The 27,246-nt window shown below is 33.5% G+C and overlaps 1 protein-coding gene across 1 annotated transcript in view; it reads left to right on the forward strand.

The window, feature by feature from the left end:
• The first annotated feature begins 3,123 nt into the window (after positions 1-3,123).
• Positions 3,124-27,246, forward strand: part of LOC118202951 (nose resistant to fluoxetine protein 6-like) — a 186,466-nt gene continuing 162,343 nt past the window's right edge. The window contains exon 1 of the mRNA XM_085824132.1: positions 3,124-3,671. Coding sequence (XP_085680258.1) covers positions 3,335-3,671 — 337 coding nt within the window. The 5' untranslated portion in view covers positions 3,124-3,334. The remainder of the gene's footprint in view (positions 3,672-27,246) is intronic.

Below are 27,246 nucleotides of genomic sequence, written 5' to 3' on the forward strand. Positions count from 1 at the left end.
GAGCTGTGAATAATCTTGCCATTTTGTATTCAAAAATAATCCAATTTCATCCAAGCAGCTTACAAATCACCTAAAAACCTGTCCTCTGTTCGACCATCGTGCATTACTGTAAGCAAAGTGTTATCCAGTGCTTGAACCTCATCAAGAAGTGCTTGAAACTATCTACAATTAAGAGCTCGAGCCATTAATGTAATTCACAATTTTGGTGACATCTTTGAGAACATCGTCTAATATTTTACAGCTGTCCCTGGCACAAAGAGCTTCTTAGTGAATAAGGCAATGAAACTGAAAAACTGGATGTTTTACTTGTTTAACAAAGAACTGTATGAAACCAAATGTTGTTCCTAACATGCAAGGTGCAGCATCACTAGTAAATGAAGATACTTTTTCTGGTCTTACATCTTGTTGCAAAAACGCTTCTATCACAGCATTGTAAATATATATTCCTTGTGTTCCTTCGGGCAGAGATAAGAATTTAACCACCACTTCTCTCATCGTATCACCAACAGCATAACGAAAAATTATTGCTAGCCTTGCGTTGTTATTTATATATGTGTTTTCATCCAAGCACATTGAGTAACAGGCTGCCCTTTGTAAGTGAGCTGTTGAGTATATCTGGAGTGGTGAGCTGTTGAAAAATATCCTTGCCATCCGCAGGACTGTATCTTTAACAGTATTTCTACTAAGTGGCATCTCAGCGATGCATTGTTTAATTTTATCCTTATTTGGAAAGTCATGAAAAAGAGAATTACTCACAAATAATATGACCTCTTTGATTAAATCCTCATCGGAAAGCGGTTTACCACGTTTTGCCAGATCCAGTGAAATTTGAAAGCTGGTACATGGTTTGTTTTAGAAAGATAATTGCAAAAGCAAACTTTCTGACAATTATAATTCCTCAATTTCCCTTCAATAAACACCTTCCATTCAGCTTCATCAATCTCGGCAATAATTTTGTGGTTGGTGTTAAAGTGCCTTCTGACACTAGATGTGTCACACACAAGACTTTTCCCGCACAGAATGCATAATGCTTTCCTATTGTGTAGAATAACTAAATGATTCTGTCCAGCTCTCTTGAAATGATTTTTCACTATCAATGTTTAATTTTGCCTTTTTTTTTTGCTGGAGTCATTTGTAAGGGTTCAAGACCTGGAGTAAAGAAAAGCACAAAATTTTGAAATGAAGCATCAAATATATATAAATCGATCATATAAACTATAAAGGAGCTAACATTATCAGCCAATAGTAAGGAATTGGATTTTCACGAATCAACAATCTATGGCTGCAGATTCAACTATGAAAAGGGGACAGCAGCAGAAACCGTCAAGACGGACATCTCTTTGCTAAAATTCTAACATTTCATATGCTCCTTTTCGGTTTAACTGGGCGTATTTCGGCTGAGCGCAGGTGAATAAGCTTGGTTTTCCTACTAAGCTTTCGTGTTTTGCTATATTATCAAATTGCATGTTTTACATTATATTTATACATTTCGTTTAAGATATTAAATTAGAATTATTCATAAGTTACCTCAAAATGCTTAGATCTGAAAACTAAAATTTATTTGACAATGAAAGTATTAAAACTCACCGGAAGTCTGCAATAAATTTGAAATTGGTTATCAAACATTAGCTGCTTCAACTTTAGCGTATTCTTTGTCATGTTACAAGTAATATCATTGGCCCAAGCAATCGAAATGTCAAAAATATGTATATCATTTCTATGGGGAAATATAGTCAATAAATATATATGTCATTTTTGTGTGAATAAATATGTATATCGTCATTGACTCAATAAATATATATGTCATTTTTGTGGCGATATATGAAAAATCTTATATTTCGGCTTATGTCCTATGCCAGTGGCATTATACGATAAGTAAGTCAGTGAAAGGTTCAAGAACAGACTAAAACACTTATTTAAATTACATAGCATCATTTTATTGTGATTATTGATTAAGGAATGAATATTTTAGTCGCATGCTGGCTGATGAGGCTCTGAGTGCCGACTGTGATACACATACCAGAGGTTTGCCATCACTGTGCTAGATTATCCTTCTAAATTTAATTTAATTTAATTTAATTTAATTGATGATTGTAAAAATTGCTACTTGTAAGTGATCATTCTTTTCTGAAAATGAATTGTAACAACTTTTAATTGTTTTAGTTAAGATACCAATGACATGTTTATAATAAATTGTTTAGCTGCAGGCATTTTTTATATAACATAATTAACGTTTCAAGTGATAACTCGACGAAAGGAAGTAAAAAGCAAGAAGTTAGAAAATATTTAGCAGAGAAAATAGTTAGCCACCTTATCACAGCCTTCAAGCAGAGCTGAATCCTCATGATAATATTATAAGGTACTTTCTCCCTCCTTCCTGCATGCTTTCGTGGTGTAACTGTAGCACACTCTCCGCGTATTCGAGAGGTCTAGGTTCGAGTTCCGGGAAGAGCATTGCTCATTTTTATCACCTCCAGCATCAAAAAACCCTAATGACCCTACAGTTTTATTAAATACACATAAATTTATGCCCACCAGCGGCATAGCGGTAAAGTCGCTGAACACTGGTAATTCGGTCTGAGGTTCGAACTCCTTCGTGTATACGAGCCAGTTTCCTTTAGAAAGTCCTCCACGAAGGCATTCCTCCCCTTAGGCAGATAGCCCTCGAGGCTTTGCCATAATCACACATACACGTAAATTTACAGTTACTGTTGATATGTGTAGGGATAAAGTTTATTAAGTTATGCAAGGAAATGCGCTTCATCTACCGAACAAAATTAAGTATAGAAACCATTTTTCTAGACAAAATATTACAGATTATGTAACTTGAATTTATGAGTAAAAGTAATCACATTTATGTGATTAATGTGAATTTATTTAATCAAATCGTTCTTAACACACCTTTTGGTAGCTTAAAGAATACATTTTAACCGAAAGGATAATTAATCAGATTTAATCAAATTTCATGATCATTGCTTGTAAATGCAAAGAAATATATCTCTTATTATTGTTTTACAATAACAGCAGTTGTTGTAAACAAAAGAAAACCAGGAAAAGTCTTCACCCAAGTTGTTAGAAAAGGCAAAGACAAGGCCGATTTTGTGGATAAAAGTAGTATAACCCGCGAGCTCGCTTAGCACTAAGGAAGGTCGCTTATGCGGTTGACCTTCACTTCATTGGATTTCGCGACTCCAACTGAAGTCAGGAGTTTCTTTAACGGGTCTCCTCACATGCCGGTCAGCAGAAGAAATGGGCTGGTTTCTCTTTCACTGAACTGATTCTCTTCTCAATTTACAAACCACCTCCGGAAAAAAAGGAAAATTATACCTTCGGCATGGCACGTTACGTTGTGTATTGTTGGTTAATAACTTTCTCCTGCATTGTTGTGTTAAATGTTTGTTCGGCTGGAAGATTAAATAGAAGTAGAAATGCCATTTTTCCAAATTATCCAGAAATTACTGAAATTACGGAGGAAGCTGAAGAGAATGGAGAGTTAAAGACTTTTGATGAAGTCGAAACTAAAATGAAAGGATTGATCGAAGATGTGATCAAGAAGCTGTTACCTTATGTTATAAGATCCAGTGCTGATATACGGTTATCCGGGAGATGTATGGCGAGTATTTTCAAACTGGTGCTTGGTATGCAGAAACTTCAGGAATGGGCCATTAAAAGTAAGTCCTTTTATTTCATATATTTTATCCCCAAATTTTTGGTACACAAAGACTGATAACAAAAGTATAATAATTTATGGAGTATTGAATTTGTATGTTTTAAAATTCCAGTTTTTTATACTCGATTTAAGAATTAATACGATATTACTAGGCGCGACGTACACGATTAATTTAATGCTACCAAATCCGAGAGCAATGAAAAAAATAAAAGAGAGAGGGTAAAACATATTATAATTAACAAAAAAAATCATTAATAATTTTTCTACATTTTCAACCTACTTACTGGGAAGAATAAATTAACTATGTTACGTAAAAAATATGCTGTAAATAAGAGAAGAATAAAGATCGCTGTAAATGAGGAAATTAAGTATGAAATGCCACTAGGGAATAATTTTCTTAGCCTTCTTCTTTTCATGCTTCCTATAGACAGTTTTATTTCATGCTGATGGTTTGCAATAGTAATTTTTTCCAGTGTTCTGCATACTCAATTTTTTTGGGGGGAGGGCAGGGGGCAGAACCCAGTTAGCCGCCACCAGGTTAATTCGTGCCCAATATATTTATATATTCTATTTGAAACATGCAACGCTTCAAGAGGCACATTTCAATTTAAAATATAATAGCAATAATAAGCATAATATTTAGTCATTCATATTGTTATATTGTTATATTATATTATATATATTATATTATATATATATATATTATATTATATATATATATATTATATTATATATATTATATTATATATATATATTATAAATTATATTGTTATATTAGATATATATATTTCAGTTTATAAATACAGCAATGAAAAGTTTATATTTATTTATTTCTATATGATGAAGTATTTTCCATTATGTAGTGTATTTTTGAAGAGGTATTAATTAATTAATGAATAAAAATTTAGATAATTCAGTATTTTTCTTCATAATTTTATTTCTTTAGACGTATTTAAATTATAATCTTTCATTACTGAAATGATTATTTCAATATTTTTAAAACCGTTTAACTGCCATATTTTCGATTGTAAAACGTTAGTATATTTAACTTCAGTTAGTTTAGTTGGAGTATTGCGTACGTTCAGACCTGAACCATAGTATAGACAAGAAAGACAAATATTCATGGTGAAGGTTTTTTTTTTTTTTTTTTAGTATGGTCAAAACATCCAGTTTGAATATACTACTCAGAAAAGACAAAATATGCATGGTCAAGGGTTTTTTTTTTTTTTTTGTTTTGAGTGGTATGGTCGAAACATCTAGTTTAGGGACAAAATATAAATAAAAAAAAATTATGAAAAAATTTATATTAAGCCCAAGTGGCGTTTTTTAAGGTTTTGCGCGTTAGCTTTATTTATTAAGTATCATGTTTTTCGCACTTAAACCACACAAAATTGAATTCAACAGCAATATCAAATAATTGTTAAAAATAGAATATCTTTAGAATTTCCGCTGGATAGTCTCGCGCGTTGGAGATTAAAGATTTTTTTTTTTTTTCTGTGCAGTGTTGCCTAGGCTCGTTTCGATACCATTGAGTTTGTTAATCAAAAATTCGTTAAAGTTTAGCAACATATGGAATAGGTAATAAAATAAAGGCAAAATTAAAAATTTGGGCTTCTGGATGTCGATGTTTGGGTGGAAGATTACGTAATTCCAAAGGTTACGGCTCTAGGTACAATGTTTTTTTTTTTTCACAATGCTCTAGGTTTTTTCACGATGCGAAAAAGATACTTACATTCCTGCAGATTCTTCATTTTTTAATTTCATTAAATATAAAACAGCACGATAGTATTTTTTGGTAACAATTTTAAAAGTGATTCAGACTATTAGGATGATTCAACGCAAAATGCCGTTTCGAGATTAAGAGCCCTTCTGGGTTAACGCTCCTTTGGGCTAAAAAACATTAAGGAATTTGGTAGCGTTTAGATATTAATGATCGCCTAAAAGGGGCTCTTTAGACTTCAGTATGGCTTATCAATAGGGATTATCGATAGAAATGGCCTAGGTAGAATAGCAAAATAGTTTATCGGACATTAGATAAATATGCGTTTAGACTAACATGAGGACCCTATATAGCTTGTAAAAATATTTTTAACAACTGCATCTATTGCTTTTAAAATGTTTAGTTTGTTAATTAATAACATACCGATTAAATGGAAAAGAATAATATCTTACGTTTAATAGCAACAGACTCGGATGAAAAGTGAAACAAAGCAAAATCGCGTTTCAAGACTACGAACCCTTTTAATTTTCTTTTATTAAAATCAACATGTTTGTTTTCTTATTTAAATATAATGTTGTTAATGATCCACTGTACGTAAGCAGTGTTGTGATGACAAACTGCAGGTTAGGGCATGGAATTAGTATTTTAATTGCCAGTATTAAAATAAGTAAAAATTATGTATGCAACTCACTGAGCCAGTCAAAATTAATTTCATTTGCTATACAATAGATCGAACAAAATACTTTACAAAACTGGAAATTTTGAAGAACTGAAATACGATCAAACAGGTCTAATTCTCTTGGTTTATTGATATGTAACCAAAGGCATATTTATAATACAATTTTGAAGTATTTCGACTGAGAAAATATTTTGCACTTCTATGTATTTTTCGTTTCTAGTGAATTAAAAATTAAAACTGATATTGTTGTCACATATTTAAAATTTTTAAATAAAAATGAATGTATGCATTAAGTTTTTAATTAATCGAGGACCATTATTTATTTATTTATTATTTTCTAATTTGGGTAAGAGTACTATTTTATGCAGTTTATTTACTGTATGTGGGATGTGAGGATTGGGAGGAAAAATAGTCTAGAGTCCCAAAATAGATTACTCCGGCTTTGGGTAGGTTAAATATGACTTTAAAAACTGAGGGCTTAGATTTGCAAAATATCGCTAAATAGGTTAGCTCCTGTCCAAAATTTTAAATGTTAGACTTTAGCATCAACCAGACGTACTACAAAAGATATTTTGTATTTCTTGCTATTTCAAAAATGAAAAAACAGGCTTTTATCTATTGCTCGGATCTTTATCTATTGTCCGGTGAACTCTTGTCATTTTAAATTTGTTACACTACAATGAAAATTTGATTTATTAAATTTGTAGAGACATTAGGTATTTTTTTTGGAAGCAGCAGAAATGAAAAATGAGCAAACGCTTTCGCCGGGAATCGAACCACGGATCTCTGGAATACCGGGCCAGTGTGCAGAACCACCACACCACGAAGGCACGCTAGGAAGGCGGGAGAAATACCTTACATACTCCTCCTATTTAAAGGACGACTGGGGTTTTTAGGGGACCCAATCGAAATTCTGGATGTGTAAAATCATCATCCAACACCATTTTAGTTCGGGCGCCACTGTAGACACATTAAGTATTTTTTGGAAGCAGGCAAGATGAAAATGAGCAACCGCCTTCGCCAGGAACCGAACCACGGACCTCTGGAATACCGTCCCAGTGTGCAGAACCACCACACCATGAAGGCACGCTAGGAAGGCTAAATAAATGGAGAAATAACTTCTAAATCAATTAGAAAAACTACGATAACAATTAATTTATTAAAGAGTATCTGAGAATTATCTACCTAAAAAGTAAGATTCTGTCAGAGAGGTCTTATATTTGGGTAGTTAAGAATTATTACACCGTAGCGTGCTTTTTCCAGTAGTGGAAGTAGAAACATACCCAGATAGCAGATAGAAGGTAGGTGGCTCAAATTCTGACGAGAGCAAAGCTGTTTTTTTTGTGTTTGCCGCTTTGAAGGAAGAGCTTTGCTGCTTTAACGGCCCCTAAACCAAACTGCGGAGGGTGATAATTTATCATCTAGGTTCGGTCAACTGGGATCCATGCCTTATGCCTGTCACCCATGATTAGAGAAAACATAAAGAACATTGAAATTACAGCATGCAATACTTTTGTAAAGTAAGTGGTAGTAGTAAGTCTATTTAAAAGTTGGAGGAAATGTGGTTGGAATTTCAGCGACGTCATAGTTAACATTTTGCACTTTTTTTCTCCGAAAAGAAATAAAATTTCTATAGGGTAAGCTTACGAAAACCTTATGTTGAGAGTATTTTCAATCCCCAGCAGGATAAGGCAGCTAATAAAAAGGAGAAACGTCTAGGCTTTGTAATTTGGATGGACCCAACTTCGTAAAAGGAAAAAAAATAATAATTAATGAATAAAAATAAACTTTAAATATAAAAAACAGCAAATTTTAATAATGTAGAATATTTATGCTATTATTTTAAATAACATAAGTAAATGATGCTATATACTGTACCAGTGTGTAGTGTTTATGAATTATTCATAATCATTACCTGATAAGTGGGCGTACTGCGCATATTTGTTCACGATCCACTATGCGTCCATTTCTAAGTACTATTGTAACTAATAACTTGAATTAGTTCATTTTAACTGGGCGAAAAGAAAATTTTCGGAACTTGAATAACAACATTACATTTTCTTTTCCTAATACCAAAGTGCTATTAAGAGTTTAACTAACTATGTCTGTAAGCCATGCAGCACGAGAAAGGTCATTCCTGCTTTAAAAACCAGTTTAAATGTATTTAAAAAACTTAGAAGGGTAGCAAAAGCTAAGGCTTTAACAATACTTTTATCATAAGAACTTGAATAAATAGACTGTGAAATTATTGCTGGTATATTTTTTAAAATGAAAATACGAAAGAAAAAATTAAGAATTTTTTAAAACCTTGTTAATGATTATAATTCCATTTTTTAATAATTGATAAAAATTATAAATATTACTAATAATAATTGCAAATATATAATACAAATACTAATACAATAATAATTTCAAATAGAGAAAACAACACATACAATAATAACTTTAAATATAAAATACAAACATTAAGAATTTAATAAAAATACAAAATACACATACTAATACAATAATAATTATAAATACAGAATAGAAACAATAAAACAATAATAGAAAATGCGATCACTAATGCAGAATACATTTTTAACGGTACAGAATACAAACATTAATATAATAATATTTTAAGCAGTTGTTATTATATACGTCTGTGTATTTTCTATTATTAATCTAATTTAAGTTACATTATTTAAGATTCATTAGGAGTAATTTATACAGATAAGTCCCAGACTTAAATTTTGTTTACCACCTACAGGCTATTTCTGGTGAGCAGCGTTTATGCTCGCCACAATTAATATGAAAAGTATATATTTTTCCTTGTTTGGAGCCGATGTGATGGAATATCTTATGAATAGTTATCAAAATGATCAGCATTTCAATAGAACTATCGTAGTGATATCGAAATATTAAAAATTTTAATTCGAGAAGACGGAAAAGAACAATTTTAAAATAAAGAGAGAATTTCCGTGATTCAAATCATTGTGTCCTTATATTATCTCGAATCTTATACTATTTCTACAGCCAACTTCTTTGACAAAAAAACGACTGTCCTCCAGAAAACCAGAAATCTTATGAACTTTCATTCTGTTAAATTATAGATAAATATGGAATTAGTAAGATTCGGGACTTATATTCGTGCATGAAAGCTAAAGAGAAAGCCTTGGCACTGTCTGCTGCAATGATATATATCTCGCATTCTCTACGCGCTGTGTCACCATTTCATCTCTTGACTGAACATGATTCATTCAGTGCTCATATGTTTTACATTAACGAACATTAACATTAACATTATATTTTACATTAACATTAAACTTCGGAATTCTTCAGTGTGCTTTCCTTGTGACTCTATACATCTCATGAGCAAAGAACATTTATCCACGTTTTCCGCACTTCAATGGTTTTATTTCTGTCGCTCAAAAGCCCTGGGAAGCAATGGTTTCGGTGCCCAAAGCTAGGCATTTATAAATAAAATAATAATGTCTTCTTGAATCTTAAGTAGGTATTCAGAGTCATCTGTGGTTAACAACAAACTGTACTACATCTTCCAACGCGTTCATCAGAATTTATATATTTCTAAATTTTCTTACAAGCATACTTTTTATTTTAACTTAATAGTTTTAAATTTAAATCTCCTTATCAGAGAACGTTTACAGTCCTTTTGGCATATATTTTTTTCGCTTATTTTTTTTATTTTTCTGAGACGGTTTTTCCTGAGTAACACTATATATTAGTTATATTTAAGGTAATCAAAACTAACTGTTTGCCTCTGTAAAAAAGAATTTATTTCTTTGTGAATTAAACCTAACTGTCTTGCCAACGTTTTTTCTGTTTGCGTTTTGTCAGTATATCTGTACAATATATTTCATTTTGTAGCTGGTGTCGAAAAAGGATGCTTTTATTAAGGTCTTTAAAAAGCCCCTTTAAATAATAATGTATCTAGAACTAGCGTTGTTTTGTAAGGATTTAAATAATTCCCCTCACGTGTTCTTGTGGTGAAAATGCTGAGCCGGTTATTTCAATTCCCAAGTTCTAATGAGACAAGAACTCAGTGTATTTTTCAAGGATTCTTAACTTCCAGTGCTTTCTTGTTTCCTTAAAATCTTTATATTTAGAGCCTGACCTGAATGGTAGTGTATAATTCCTTTTTGATGTGATTGGTTAGACTTGACTTGGTCTCGACCTTGAATTGTCAATCTGGCCTTCTTGCAATCTCTTTTAGATGGTGGCGGATGAAATATAATAAATAAAAAATGTAACACGATGTATGTTTCAGGTATAAAAGTTAGAATAGCAAGTCGCTGAGGACTTTCCATTCACAAATTTCTAATGATTTCTATAAATGTTTTCTGCAATTAAAATAACAGCCACCGGATAATACTGTTATATAAACCTATAATTTTAATACATTCTTGACATGATTGATTGAGAATCCTAGCTGGTAGGTATTTCAGTTCATTGAAACCCATTGTAAAATTCACCGAAATACTCGAGGGAAAATTTACTGATTTCGCTCATTTTTCCATACTGGTATTGACATAAATAGAAAAATTTGAGGAAAAAAATTAGAAAGCATTTCTAAAACAAAAAAACTGTTCGCTTTGACGATTACCGGCTCCATCATGAAAAAGCAATATGTAGTATAAAATCTGTATCCGACTTCTCTGCTTTTAACTCATCAGTTTAGCTTTACAAACACTTTACTAACTTGGATTATAATGGAACTATATTATAGCACAATTAGCAGTTGACGGGAAACGGACAACATCATTCTACCAACAGCTTAGGTGCTATTGCCTCGCATCCTGGCATATCTAACATTAGTCAGTAGCTTAAGACTACTTCCCAAAGCTAAAATTCTATTGCGCAACATTTTAAGAAACATCGTAACTGGAAATATTTTTAAGATCATTATTCAGCAAATTAAAACTCGTAATTACCTATTTCGAACAATGCATGAATATTAACATTTACTCAAATATTTTGTGATATTCTCATGCAGATTGTATTGTTTTTCAGTTTTGTTAAATAAAACACTCCTCATGGTGTCGCAGTATTTTTCTTTAGTATTAAAATGGTTTCCACAAAAGCTACTTTTTACATTTAGGCCTTTACATATTTTTGTTTCTTTCGTCATGAATTCCTTGCAAATACAGGGAATCATTCATTGCCTTACGATGGTTAGCACTTTTTGATCAAGTTTTTTGCAATCATATTTCACTTTACTTCAATCGCAATATTTATTTTTAAAGGCATTCGCTGTTCATTCAAAACATCTAACGAAATACGCATTCTTTGTTAGAAAGAAATCCAATACTTTTCTCCTGGTTTAAAAGGTAAAATATACTACTTTAGCAGATCGACGATTAGAAGCACAGAGAAAATTGAAAGTTAATGCCCTTTAAAGATAAAAATTTTGAAACACATCAGTTGGGGGTATAAGGGAGCTGCAGTTCAATGCTTAACATCAGACATTCTAGTAACATCAGATAGCGTCATAACCGGCGTCAGAATAAAGGTCATAGACCTCTCTTTTCATCTTAGAGGCAAATACGTGATTTTTTTTAACTTCCAGCATTTTTGGATCATTAAATGTTTGGAAATTTATGAATATCTTTACCTGAGGAGAAGAAATTGAAAATCGTTTTTAAATTTTTGAGATTCAAATTAATCAATCTTTATATTTATAAACAAGTGTTACTCTAATGTATGTTGCCTTAGAGAATATACAAATGTTGTTCTAAGGCTTCTTTAAAATACAGTTGTATTTATGTGTTCTTTTATTTATTTGCTTACGCAAAATGTACTTTTTGGGAAAATAAAAGTAATTCAGTTTAGTCTAAACGTTAATGTGCTTTCCGTGGTTCAAATACATTTTTATTTAGTCTAATTTATACCTGCTCTTTTAATTTAAAACATTCTTCTGTTTTTAATAAAGTGAGCAATTTCGAAAATACCTTATCATAATTTCATTAAAACAAGATATTTGATAGATTTCTATGAAAAAACAGATTTTGATTCTTTAAATGAAGTAGTGAAATTTTTTTCATAAACCTGTTTTTAACTGCAATTAAAATTTCAAAATTTATTTCTGAATAACTTTTAAAATTTCCTGCATGTACTTTTGAGAAACTCTTTAATTAAAATTCGAAGATGTATTTTCTTAACCTTTGAGAGCTAACATATTAAAATAAACCAAGTTTAACTACTCACATTCCTGATAGAGATCCAAAACAAGGTCTAGGATTCTAAGAAAATGTTCCTTGAGTAGTCCAATAAATAAGATAATACAACTTAAGAAATGAAAATTCGATACTGCATTTGAAGCGTAGTTTAATTTCGACCTTGGATAAAAGAAAAGCTTCAGCTGCCCTTTCCTACTAGCTATACATTTGGTTTGATTAGTTTATTTGATCATAGCGAAATCGCTCGATGGCTGTCTACCTATGGGGAGGGATACCTTCGTGGAGAACTTTCAAAAGAAAACTGACTGATATACATATTACACATGAGAAAAACCATGAAAAAAACCCATGCAGCCATCTGTTCAAAATTCGAACCCCGAACCGAACTACCAATGTTCAGTGACTTTACCGCTCGGCCGCTAGTGAGCATCTACATTTTATTATTACTGTAGCTTATTTCTTACTGCAGATATCAGCTACAGGTAGGAAGATAATCTCAAGTGTTACAAGTTAAAATGGTTCCAATAATGAAAATAATTCACGTATTATGTCGAATTTCTTAAAACCTAATGGACAGATTTTAATGATGGGTATGAATATCCATTTATAACACAGAAAGGGATGAAACGTTCAAAATTCATTTTATGTACGCGTGATTATTAGTAAAGCTCATGTTGCGGAAATGTCCAAAGTTCCCGTTCTGATATCGAAATGGAAATGAGTCTAATATAATAATAATAATAGCACTTTCACAGCCAAACAGATCGCGCAGCGTGACGGCATACTGGACAAGATGCTTCTAAGGAGTCCCTGTAATAGTCAATCTCACTATTACAGCAAGGCAGTTTTTAACTCCAAATGTTTCTCGAAGAATATAGAGATGAAATTACCCTCTCGAAAACGTTCTAGACATACTCTAAAAGATTAAATTCAGCAGATTTGGCTGGTTAATACATGCGGTGAACATCCTTACTCTTCAGGTAACAGTCAACGACCTGAGCCATAAGAGGACGAACGATGTCGTCCATTATCAGGAAGGGAGGACCAAATGAGCCCCTAAACATTCAAATATAGGGCTCTAAGACAATAGATCTTATAGCACTCAGGGAGTTTTAGTCAAACATGTGCACGAGTGAGCCCTCATCCAACATAATGCCTGCCTAATTCCTCCACCACCGCAATGATTCTGTATCTGAGGGAGGGCTGGAATCTTGCTCCAGGCACTCTCCAGATACGCAGGTACGGCGAGAATCAGTTTCCAGGCTGAATTTCGACTCAACAGTAAAAAGCAATTTTGGTCCAAAGCGCAGGTTGTGTGCACCATGTTAAATGTGCTCCCTTCGGGACGCCAAGAGCTGCTCTTCTGGGATACAGCCCTATCTTATGAACCTTTGAGGTAACTATAGATCGTGGAACTAGGGTTTCAGTGGCAGCATACAGCTCACATGAGAGTTCTCAAGCTGTAACAATCCTGTGTTGCCGCGCTGAAAGCTCCAAATAACGATCCTCATTTGTCGTTGTATATCTTAGTCGACCTTATCCAGGTTTTCTCGATATGGATCCAGTGTCCTGAAACTGTTTCACAAATGGCAGAAGACGCTAAGCGTTGCATTATGTTTTGTAGTTATTTGCGCTTATAATTGGCCTGCCTTTAACCTACGGACAATTCTCTGTCTCATTCCGTCACACATTCGATCGCGGTTTCTCATTTTACCTGATACCTTATAAATGCACCGAACTTTAACGAGAAATACTGAGAACATTGCGAAGGAATGGGAGCACACAAATCACCGAAAATCCTTCGTGCTATTAATATCTTCTCTACATTGACATCTCCACAGCCAAGCATGTGTACCCTTACGTATTCGACTCCGAATGTTTTTATAATTTTTCGGCGCCATAATTAGTCCTTTTGGCTCAACACCTTCCATAAAAATAGATTTAGTTTGCAAATTCTCATTATTTTCCACACGCGTGTATTTGTGGCATCGTAAATTATGGTTGGTTGGCTGGTTCTTTAACAGATCACAAGGAAGCACTAAAAAAGTATTTGTTTTAGGAAAGGATGTATTCCACAATAACTTTTAAAGGAAAAATCTCACATAATTCTTGTCAGAGACGAAACAGATAGAGCATTCTAATCCATCTGCAATGATCTATATTTTAGAGAAAAGTGTGAAAATTATTCGTATTCCAGCATTACTATATATCATAACCCAAAATGACGAATTTTGTTGCTTTAATATAAGGATCGAAGAGCTTGTTTTTTTTTTTTTTTTTTTCCTTGAGCCTTGTGACAATCATAGTTTAAAACTTACAAAAAACAACATTGCAAAATTACTACTGGAACAGTAAATTTTTCCAGGTAAATCAGGTAGTATGTTTCAGAGCTTACATCAGCGGACAGCAGAGATAAATTTTGCAATTATTAACTAAAAATGACTGAACTCTTTAAAAATAAAATAATTTAATTTTAAATCTGCTATCTGATATTTTGATGTGTAATATAACTGAACCATATATTTCAAGTTTCGGCTAATGAAATATATAATTTTCTGTGAAATGAAAAGTAATATATAATTTTCTGTGAAATGAAAAGTAATATATAATTTTCTTTGACGAAAAGATCTTTCTGACTGGGTGCAAACACCCAGCATTTTGGCATGCGTTTGTTTTTATACGGTAAAACATACTATAAGGTATTTCTTCCGCCTTCTTGGGACGACTTCGTGGTGTGGGGGTCTGCACGCTGGGCGCGTATTACAGAGGTCCGTGGTTCGATTCCCGGAGAAGGTGTTGCATATTTTTTCATCTTTCCTACTTCCAAAATACCTAATGTCTCTGCAAGGGCGCCTGAACTAAAAGGGTGGGGAATGATGATTCTCCCCACCTAGGATTTAGCGATTCTGTTCCCTGAAAACCTCAATCGCCCTTTAAAAGGGGGAATATATAAAGTATTTCTCCCGCCTTCTTTGCATGCCTTCGTGGTATGGTGGTCCGCACGCTGGGCGCTTATTCCAGAGGTTCGTGCTTCGATTCCCGGCGAAGGCATTGCTCATTTTTCAGATCTTCTGCTTAAAAAAAAAAAAAACCTAATGTCTCTACAGCACAATGATTACCTAAAGGGAGGGATGCATTCGTGGAAGTACCATTTTAGGGGAATCTGTTTGTATTTACGTTACTCATGGGATAAACACGGTACTCAGTGCTGCAAGGAGAACCTTGTTATATTTTTACACACGCCCAGACAGTATAGTGGTTTGTGATGCTAGCGCTGACTACCGTGCCAAAGAGTCAGGGTTTGAGTTCTGGAGAAGTCTTGGATGTTTATAAATGTATAATGTTGTGGGCCATGAGGGAACTCAAAATTTACTATGAGCTGAAAGTATTCTAGAGGGGTTTAGTTTTAGTAGAAGAGGGGTGGGAGACTCTCGGACCAGATCCGCGGGGTGCTTTCCTTCAAATTTAGGTCAGAACTGTAAAAAGTTGTACTGCCAGCGACAGTCACAGTCTTGCACTCTTTTCCATAAAATTCGTGGGCTTGTTCTGATTAAGTCAGACAAGCGAGATTAACAACAGCAACATTACACATGGAGAAAACGCGAAAACATTCACTCTGTAACCGATTCACCGGAATTCGAACTCAAATGTCTTTATGAGAAAAAAGGTAAAATATTTTTAATTGGCATGAGCACTGATTTTATTATTTTAATATATTACTATTGTAACGAGAGCTTTACATAAAAATGGTAATCATTTTACAAAAGCAAGGCAGGAATAAAAATACGTGAATAAAAAATATGAAGAAAATATAGGTTTACAATTAAAAGAGTATATATATTTAGTTTTTAGTTGAATGGCAGGACATTTGAAAAAGAAAACTAAAACTCTCATTAGGAAATTAAACTAAAAGTACATTTGTGCTTTAGTATAAAAACATAACATTTACTGAAAGATTTCGGTTATTAGCATGCTCTAATAGTTCAGACTTCTAAAGAATATTTCCAAAATTTCTAAATACTCTGAACAAAAGCAGTTAAATCTGCCCTTAGAATTTGCAATAATAACATCTTAAAAAAGTCGAAATATATAATTTTCTTTGACGAAAAGATCTTTCTGACTGGGTGCAAACACCCAGCATTTTGGCATGCGTTTGTTTTTATACGGTAAAACATACTATAAGGTATTTCTTCCGCCTTCTTGGGACGACTTCGTGGTGTGGGGGTCTGCACGCTGGGCGCGTATTACAGAGGTCCGTGGTTCGATTCCCGGAGAAGGTGTTGCATATTTTTTCATCTTTCCTACTTCCAAAATACCTAATGTCTCTGCAAGGGCGCCTGAACTAAAAGGGTGGGGAATGATGATTCTGATGTGAAGAACATATATGTAAGTAAATCAGCTTTTAGATAATTTTAATAAAATAGTGATTTAAGTTTCGATATGTTAATTTGGGAAAATAATAATAAATATTTCTTTAAAAAAATTAAGGATAAAGAATATCAAGTGTGACATCATCATCAGACTCCCATTAAGCGGGAATAACAAAGAATCCATTTTAGTATTTTTAAATAAATGTCCAATAGAAAGAAAGGTTCGAACTCGATAAATAAATAAGTTTATCATTTTAAAGCATTTTTTTTTTTTTTTTTTGTTTTTTTTTGTTTTGTTTAGTTGGTTGTCTTAATGCGTGTATTTCGCAATATGAAGGCAATACTTGTCTCACAGATGCATCAGGATTATTTGCAGCTGAGTGAAAAGTGATAAATAAATGTTGCAACAAATGTTCTTTTGAAACTTGTGTTATCAAGAAAATTTATTTAACAATGTATCGCATGAAATCACAGAAATTTAAAATCTAAAATTTTTGCAAAATTCAGTCTTAAATTGGTATTTATGAAATCAATGTTAATTTGAGGTCATTTTTTTTTCTAATTTTAGATTACAATTTGAATACCTTAAAGTTCTAAACAACTTCCAGACAATAAATTGTAAATAAAAAAAAATCGAGAAAACATCGTTTGCACAATATAGAAACGATTAATATTTACTAGAATTTTCTGGTAATGTACTGCCAAGAACAGTTAACTCTCGCTTGCTTCCATAAATCATTCGATTAAGGAACAATAAACAAAAACTTTTATTCGCAAGCACTTAACAAACTTCACTTTCTCTTGTCGGTCTCCGTTTCACGTGTAACGACACATGCAAGATCGTTTAAAACAAAACAAACTTTAACGCGCATGCTGATAATCGAACAGTAGGTCAAGGACGAGAGAGGTAACTCATTTGCATTTCCTTCACCTTGACTCTTTCTGCATGTTCCATTTCTTCGGCAGCTCTGGAGCGGTCAACGAAGAAAGATAGGTCAAACTTCATAAAGAAAACAGACAATACACGCAATTACTCGCTGACATGGGAAGACGATCTATTTATTACAACTGCAACATTGAAAGGGTTGCATAAAAGCACGCTGAGCAATTGTTACCTAATAAATACTTAATCGTAAATATTATTTATGCTGTAGATCTTACGCTGTAATATCGTATATAATATTTGATTTCTGGGCTTTATTTTATGAGATCCTAGCCGTTTGTTCGACCAGCTACATAAAATAGTTATTGCAAAGAAGAAAAAAATATAATGACTTTTCTAAGCCCAGCTGGTGTATTCTGGGTCTGGTTAATAAAATTAGAAATGAAAAACTGGTTTATTGCTTTTAAACCAGTTAGTGTGTTAATAAGCAACAGCTAGATTAAATGTGAAATAAAAATTAAATGTTCGAAGCTTTCGGAATTAAGGTGTGGGAGATAGGATTAGATAATATTAAATTCAAGGATGGATTACGATATTTCACTTGCAACTACTCGAATAGTCTGAAGCAGTAAATGAGCATTATTTATAAAGTTCCAGGAATATGTTACTTTGAATAGAATTTGAGTATACGTTTCCCTTAGTGAAGTAAATTTCTTAACATCAACTTATTAGAAGTTTTAAATTTTGTTTAATTTCCACGGTGTGTTTCATTTTTCTCTTATTTCGTTATAGGGCTTTATGCAAATTCAATATCAAATTAAAAGTAACTGCTCCCCCATTATTGAACTTTTTTTTAATCTTAAATCAATGTTTCTGAGAATAACATAAATGCGATAAACTAATTTTCTAACAAATGCAAAAAAGGCATTGAGCGTACTAATGCATCTTCGTTTAGTATTAAATTCATAAGTTAAGTAATGTTAAATTAAAATATGCAAAAAATCTTAAATTAGCAGGCATGGCCGAACTGCCGCTTGCAATCCGCATGCGGCTGTCAGTTTTGAGCAAGGTTTCCTATTCAAGTTAGATGGCATTTCCTGCGTACTGTTTGCAACCACTTGCAATAATATACTGCAATCATATTTTTTCCAGTTGTAATTCGACAGTTGTAATGCCGTGTTCCAGAGACCTCAAGTGGACACGTCATTTTGTCTCAAACTTTCAACTACAACATGTGTACAATTTATGCCTCCTTAAGGGCTACCAGGAGTTAATAAAATTTCTCATACAGCGTGTGAAACAAATCTATTGAAATTGATTGGACGTTTATTGTCGTGCCTTCAATTCCGAAATATGTTTTACGGATGCTTTGAATAGGATTCCACAAAAATATCAGAAACATCTGCATCTATGCTACAACATGGAACTTACAATAATTTATATAAATTTTGCATAATACAGGGTGATTTATAAAGGAGTTTACAGTTTCAATGCACTATAAATCAAGAAAAACGTACGATATTGTACATTACCTGTAACAGAATTGTATGGGATTATTTTAAGTTTTAAAAATCAGTCACAGATGTTCTATGTATGAACCGTTATCACAGGAAACACATCCAGCTGATAATCCATTTCCGCTTAAACGCGTGTTAAGATATCTGAATCACCGCCATCAACAACGGATGGGATAAACTGTTTCAGCTCCGCTAGATCAGCAGGAAGAGGAGGGACGAATACCTTGTCCATTAGGTCTCCCAGAGGAAGAAATCACAAGATGTTAAGTCAGAACTTCTGGGTGGCCATTAGGTAAGTGTCATAATGTAGTTCGCGGCTCGTGCAATCCATCGGTGAGGGAGGTGCTCATCGAGGTAATCCAGCACTTAGGGCGACCAGATCGGTGGAAACTAAATGATCGATAAAATCGTTATTTTCAAAACGAAGCTGCATATCGGCACAAAATTCAAGCGCTTTTATTTGTCAAAGTCACTCAGATTTTGCAACAGCTGGACTTTGCATGCAATCATTTTCAGCTTCTTTCTCAAAATTCTCCAGTCGGTGGGCTTAGGAATCTGCACTTCACGACTCATCCCCCGCGTTGATTTTCTCGGGATTCGCTGAATTGCGGTGCAAACTCTATAGGCGACTTCTTGCGATACAGTCGGTTGTATGATACTTTTGCACAAACAGCCAGTAGTTTTATACTTTTCATGCTATTAATAGATAAATTTTCTAGTTGGAGGTTCTTTTCCGAATCGCAATTGAAAATGCCGTTGCACAGCAATTACGGATTCTGTTTTGCTGATTTCCAAGAACACAAAAAGCCTTCTCCACTCCAGACGCCGCCATTTTGAGTGGCATATGACAAGCACGCTATTGCCTACGTCACATCTGTCAGGAGCTAGATACAAACTTGAAGACTACATATACCTTACAGTTAGCTGAGGTGATGTATGTCTTTGACTGTTACTGTTTTACAGCATCCGGAGAGTATATACTTCTTTATGAATCACCCTATATACTCATACGCAAAATTAAAATAATATGCAAATTATCTCTATTTTTATGAAAAGTATTAAACCGAAGATATTAATAATGTCCACAAGGAATTATGCAAATATTCAGAGTCAAATACGTAAGCATGTTTGTGTGTGTCTGCGGAGCTGTGACTATGGAGTATACGCGTTCGAGCAGTTGTGTGCTCGTACTCTTTCAAGACATTCGCTGTGCTCCTCGTAGTAGTTGGGTAAATTTCATAACGTATGGGGTGAAATTAGGCCCCAGTAAAGTATAGAGATTGAGAATTGTCAGTAGATAGGAGGGATTCCAATTAAAAGCACAGGTAGCTACAGGAAGCCTGTGCTTGGCTACAGGTGTCATCTGCAATTTGTGAAAACAGTTTCAGGCCACTGGATTCGATTCATATAGAGAAGACCTGCACAAGGTTCACCAAGATCCGCAACTACGAATACGAATCATTATTTGGCACTTTCAGCAAGCGACACAGGACTGCTACAGCTTCACAGCTGTCGCGTGAACTGTATGCTGCCATTGGAAGAGTTTCACGGCCTAGTTGCCCGAATGCTTCATGAGATAAGGCTGTATGCCAGAAGCCTCGCTGTTTGCGTCCCGTTCACTGCAGTACACAAAAGAACGCGTTTAGCATGCTGGAGACAACATGCGACTTGGATTATACTTCAGTGAAGCAATGATAAGTCGAGATTCAACCTGGACTTTGATTCTTGTCGTACCTATATCTGGAGAGAGCTTGGAGCAGGATGTCATTCTTCTGTCATCAGGACAAAAGTATCATTCCGATGCAGGTCTAATGTTTGGGGAGGGTATTATTTTGGACGGCCGCTCACCCTGCTTGTGTTTGCTAACTGACTCCCTGACTGCTATGCGGTAGGCAAGGTAAGCCCCTTGACTGTATTGAAGTATAGATAGGAGATCTTAGAGTACTATATTCAACTTTTTCAGAGGCGCAGTTTGTACTGGTTTCCTGTTAATGGACGACAACTCTCATCCACATAGAGTTCAGTTGGTCTACCAGAGATTACCTGGAAGACAAGTATATTTGCCCCTAGGATTGACCAGAGAGATCTTACCTGAACCCTATAGAGAATATCTGGGCGCTGTTATTAGAGCAATTTGATCTCGCTATCCCCTTCCGAGAATCACCCCTGAGTGGAAAACTGCTTTGCTGCAGGAAGGACTACCACAGAGACTCCTCAACTGTTTCCTGTCCAGTATGCCGTTACTCTGCACGACTTATCTCGCTGTAAAAAGGGATCACACTACATATTATATACATTTTAAGTTTGCTATTATAATGGGGATTTCGGATATCCCTGCATTATCAGTTTTAGTGATCAAATACACATTAAATGACTAATCTCTTTCTCTGTTACAGTTGTATATTCATACCAAATTTCATTAAAACCTGTCCATTAGTTTTTCAGAAATGCGACATAATTTACAAATTCTCTTAATTTTGCACATGAGTGTATATCGGAATATGTCCATCAAGATAAAAAAAAAACTCAATTCAAAATACTGTTCTTCAAAAGGTTATTTCAAATATATATTCAAAATTTATCTTTTGAAGAAAGTTTCGTCAGGAATACCGATGTAAGTCTTTCTTTGCATATATGATCTTCTCATCTATTGCGCTATTTAATTATAGTAGTATTTAGTTCAACGAAGCTCCATTTTTATTATCCTATTTGGAGTTTTTGTCGCGTATTTGATACTGGGAAGTAAATTTCATTCCAGTTGTATCCCCCACTTTGCACTCTTGTTAGCTTCAGCATTACTTTTTAAATGTATTGACATTGCGATATACTGACGATGTATCTCAAATCTTTGTGATGAGTATTAGGGAAATGTACAGTTTCTAGTTTGCAAAGAAAAAAAGTAAAGATAGGAAAAATTCTGAGTTACCATGAATTTGAATTTAAAACTTTAAAGATTTCTAAATCTCTCTCTCTCTTCCTCCAAATGAGAAGAAAGAAAAACTTCTACTTAACATTAAAATATCTTAAACAGAGCAAAATTTGAAATTTACTCATAATGAAAAACAAGTTTGGAAATACATTTAAGAAAATACATCCATGTTTATGAAAAACACGCAATTTAGTCAGTCAACTACATGATCCATATATTTCATATTTTCAGCATAATTTAATAAACATATATGAGAACCACTTCAGATCTCAAGTAACAATTCAAAATTCAGCAACCATGGCTGAACAGCGCGGTGGTAGATAACTGGAGTTATGTTCGCATCAAGTCTTTAGAAACATCCAAGACCTATTGGTAGTAGGTTATGTGTGTCCAAAATTATCGAAAAATTCTAGAGTTAGCTTCGAAAATTTTCTAGAAAGAGTAGCTCATTGATTACTTAAAAATTTTGGCAGATATGTTTGGATGCAGTGTTGAAACAGTGAGGCATTCAGGGCCTTCAGAAGATGATTTAATTGATTCAGGTGTAACTGAAATTGCAATAGCACGATTCGTTTTTTTAATCAAAAGTTTTACTAATCGTTAGTTAAACTAATATTTCCAATGTTTTGAGTTAAAACGTTCAGCAGTTTCTTAGGTTAGGATTCGAATCATAAAAAAAAATTCTAAGATTTGAGTATTGGCACATTGAATTCTTTTAAAGGTTCCCAAAATCTAAGTATTTAGATAACAGATTCTTAAAAAAAATATAACTGGTATTTCCTTTCGAATCTAAAGAATTAAATCAGTTATTTAGGATTAGGTTTGATCTCGGTGTATTGATCTTTGGTTGTCTATATGGGAAAACCCAAATTGCTAACTTTTATTTAAAATCGTTAAAATTTTGACGAGCTATTTTTAAACTATTTCCTTTCTCGAATAGCGGATATACAAGCGAATTTTTTCTCAGAAACTCCTGCACGTAGATATCCCTCCATTAGGGAGATAGTCTTCGTGCGCTTTGCTATTTCGAAGTAAACAAACAAGCAAACAAAAAACTCTATCGAATAGCAATTTATGCTTACCGTATACTGTCCAATTTTACATCGTTTATTGTTTTCAAAGGACTGCGTACTAATTAAAAATTTAAGAAAAATCACTGAGTTTATTTTTTTTAAATTAGGGCAGAGGTTCAATCTTCAGTCAGATAAAAAGTCTTTTACGTTTTGGCATCCATAAAAACCACTACGATTTATTCTTTCGAATTTAATTTAATTCTGCGAAACTCAGTAAACAGTTAAAATTTGAAGGGAAGGGAAAACAAAAGAAAAGCTTGGTTTCTATCTGGAAGACGAATGTTTAGTTCATCCTACTATAATTACGTCCAAGAGTTCTTGTACATAGAGAAGAGAAATATAAAAGTTATTATTCTTAAATAATTAATATGGTTTAAATTCTTAGATAACAATTAATGTGGCTTCATAAAAACAACAATGAAGGTAATCACATTGAAAAACATGGAATTCAATATTAAATTACTACAACGATTCTTTTTATCAACATGTATTTTCTTTCCTTTTACTTAAAAAAATGTAAATATAATATTGCGGTTTTTAGGAAATAAATATGGTAACAGCCCTTGAAAGTCTCTAAATACTAACATGCGGTTCTTATTGTTATGAAATTGGCCACCCTTGTCGTATAGTGCAGCAAATGATAAAACTTTAAATCTTGCGTAATAGAAACTGGTAATAATTGCACTTTGGAACGGAAACAAGAATACTTATAAAGATGCGAAAAAAGGCAAGCTGTTATGATATTTTCAATTCTTTAAATTAAAGTAATATTATTTTAAACTGTTACTATTGTAGGGTCATTAGGATAATTGGAAGCATGAAAGAAATACCTCATATACTCCCCTTCTTAAAGAGCGACTAGGGGTTTAGGGGAATAGTCTCCAAATCCTGGGTGCGGAGAATCACATTCCACAACCCTTTTAGTTCGGGCGCCACTTGTAGAGTCATTAGGTTAATTGGAAGCAGAAAAGATGAAAAATATGCAACCGCCTTCGCCGGGAATCGAACCACGGACCTCTGGAATACCGGCCCAGGGTGCTACCGTTATACCACGAAGGGACGCTAGGGAAGTGGTAGAAATACCTTTTACTATCATCAAAATGGTATTTTTTAAAAAGAACTCTGAATTTTGACTTAATTTCTTCTTAAATAGCAATATTTTGTTTCACGGATACCATAGAATTTTTGCTCATAAACGGTAGAATAAATAAATCTAAATTTACTTGAAAATTGCTATTAAACTCTGAACGGGTCATATTTGAATGCGCATAATATAAACCTCTTCTTTGGGCGGAGCTTGACCATTCGCATAAGAACAGAGCTTTCACAAAATCCTTTACATCAAGTTGTAACATATTTAAAAGTTAAAAATAGGAGCTGAAAAACAAAAGCATTTATATTGTGTTTTCATCTGCATCAATTTTTAAAATTTGGCTATTTCTCGTGTTACGAAAAGTGCACAGTTTATGCTTTCATCAATTACCACAAAACTAGAGAAATAAACTTTAATTTTCTTTTCAATCTTTCTTTACTCCAGTAATAAATTTACATTGTAGCAATTGTGTTAAAAAAATTAGCTTCAAGGTTGAAATTTTGATGTAATAAATTGGCATGAAACATGTTCATTCGCTTAAAGAATGTAAAAATATATTTTAGAAATGTAACATATTTTGCAAAAGGAAATTTTATAGCTCTAAAAAATCGCCAACCAAAAGTGTATTCTAGTGTGAAATGCTTTTGAACGAAAGAAAGGGAAAATATGTTTCCAGAACAGAAAAATCCCATTCTAAATATCTTAAATAATGTAGCATTTCTTTAATTATACCGGATAATGCTGCTAATCGTCTATCATTACTGAGGTACTGAAAGGACAATCTCTTAAAATGAATTTAAAACGAAAAATAAGAGAACATTCCGAATGAAGAATTTTCTGCTTCTGGACGCTGTTGATATTTCAACAGCTTTTAATAAAGTCTCATATTCTGACGTTTTCTTCAGACTCAATTTTGATAATTTTAGTATGTGGCATTTTCGAAAAGGGAGATAGAAAAAGCGATATACTGTAATATCACAGATAATCATGGAAATCAGGACTGCGAAATTTAAGGCATAAAACATTTATTTCTGGATTAAAATACAACGAAAACTATTAACAATCAAAGTCATCAAAGAACATCTTTTCCATGATAAGTCGTCAAAAACTCTTTTCCACGAGGCGAACGTTATCTCCAGAAACAAAAGTTTCGTATTTTCAAGTAAAAATTTTCGCAAAGGGCAGCTTGTTGGCACTGCAAAGTGTTCGTTATTTTTTTTTTTTTTTTTTCTGAGGCATTCACCTACGATTTGAAGTCAGAGATCACGATAAAGAGAAATGTTGCGAATGAAGTAAGATGCCCACAGTGATAATTCACAGGAACTTATTTTGGATAATTTTTAGTGGCTTAGTTCCTTTTTAGGTAGCATATTCCCATGCAGGTGAGGCGTAAGTGAATATTGGGCTATTGATAGAAGTGTAGATTCTCATTTTCTTGGTAAGGTTATTGCCGGCAGTACTTGCGAGGATTTCGTTAACCTTGACGATAATATTTAGGTTTTTGCCTTTTATCCGTATAATATGATTTCCACTTGATGGAGCTATTTAGGGTGAATCCAAGGTATATCGCTGCGGAGATAAAAATAATTTGAGAGCCGAAAAGGTTGATATGATTTCTTGTTTTTTTCAAGTTTCTTGGAATTCATTATAAACAAGACTTAAGTTTTATTCGGATTGGGCTTAGTCTTCCATGCCCTCATCAATTTTCGATGACAGTTATCTTATTTTGTAGTCTCTTGACTGTATAATTTGGTTTACTGGATTTTGGCAGAACTGCCGTATCATCGCCAGAGCATGCAAGTAACATGTTGTGATCTTCAATAAATTGGTAAAATCGTTTACGAAATTTATGTAAAGAACCGGGCCTAGTATTGACTCCTGTGGGACAATACAAGTGGGTGACAAGAATTTTATCTCCTTGTCTAACGACAATTAGCAAAATGATTTCGCTGGGAATATACATTTTGATTAACTTATAAATAATCCCTTTCATGCAAAACGTGGTCAAATCTATTTTGTTTGCTGCATCTGCCTTTCTAATACTCATGCACATCTGACCTTGTTACGTTAAAGCTTGGCTGGAAGGAACATTCCTGAGTATTCATCGCGCGGTTCTTCCTGAAACCATGTGGAAGCTCTAAACCTAACTACCCACATGCTTGCTAAAAATAAAGATTCCCTGTTTTTTACATTGCCATGTATTCCGGAGATGAACTTTTTAGATTCATTTAGCTTAAATTAATTCCTATAAGAAATAAGTATTAGAATAAAAGCTATATTATATATTAAGCAGTTGCAAATTGTTGCTCTCCTTGTTACATAAAGACACGTTTATTGAACTAGCATGATTGTCGAAGCAATCTCACTGTGTTGCCACAGTTTGTGATACAGCTAATAGAACCTGCAGTTTTCCAAGGAATTTTAAGAACATAAGTACAATCTGAAAGTTTCTGCGCTTAGCAAATCTGGTGTCTAGATCTCAGTTTGTGAAGCTGTAAAGCAATAAGTCTTCAAAAATTTGGGGATAGAGAAAGGGGTGTATGAGATTGACGAATTCTGCTCTTCGAAAAACCTTTCAATCCAAATGTTTCGGAATGAGGGCAAAGGTTAATTTAAATCTGGTCACCGCGACTTTTATTCTGTTGTTTTCACCAATCGCAGATTTATAGAGTCGAACTTGAAATAAAAATCTTTTAGTCATTAATGTCTATAAATTTTTCCCTCACACATTCCGTTTAAGCTACAGAATCTTTTTTTTTTTTCAAAATTTAATGTTCATTTCAGGATTAATCCATGTCCATACATTTTATTTACTTCAGACTGAAGAATTGAATTACATTTACAGTAACTTAATTATATTTATCTTACATGTTAGCGCAACGGATATATTTTAGATACTAAGCAACGTTTTACCAGTCTTTAAATAAATGTACAGTGTCTAAAAGTAATACAAATAGTGCATTTAATTAAGATAACTTTTGCATGTTTGTAGCATTGCGATAAAACAACTGTGCCTATAGCCAACAACGGTATCGTAGAGCTTTTTCCGCAGAAACCTTACATATGAAATCCTCGATCATGAAGAGGATTTATGAAAATGTTATTTTACCAATAATTATCTATGGCATTGGGAGCC

The sequence above is a fragment of the Stegodyphus dumicola genome, chromosome 9 (genome assembly GCF_044657685.1).
Source record: "Stegodyphus dumicola isolate Sdum_Otavi_A_Nest chromosome 9, ASM4465768v1".
Lineage (NCBI taxonomy): Eukaryota > Metazoa > Arthropoda > Arachnida > Araneae > Eresidae > Stegodyphus > Stegodyphus dumicola.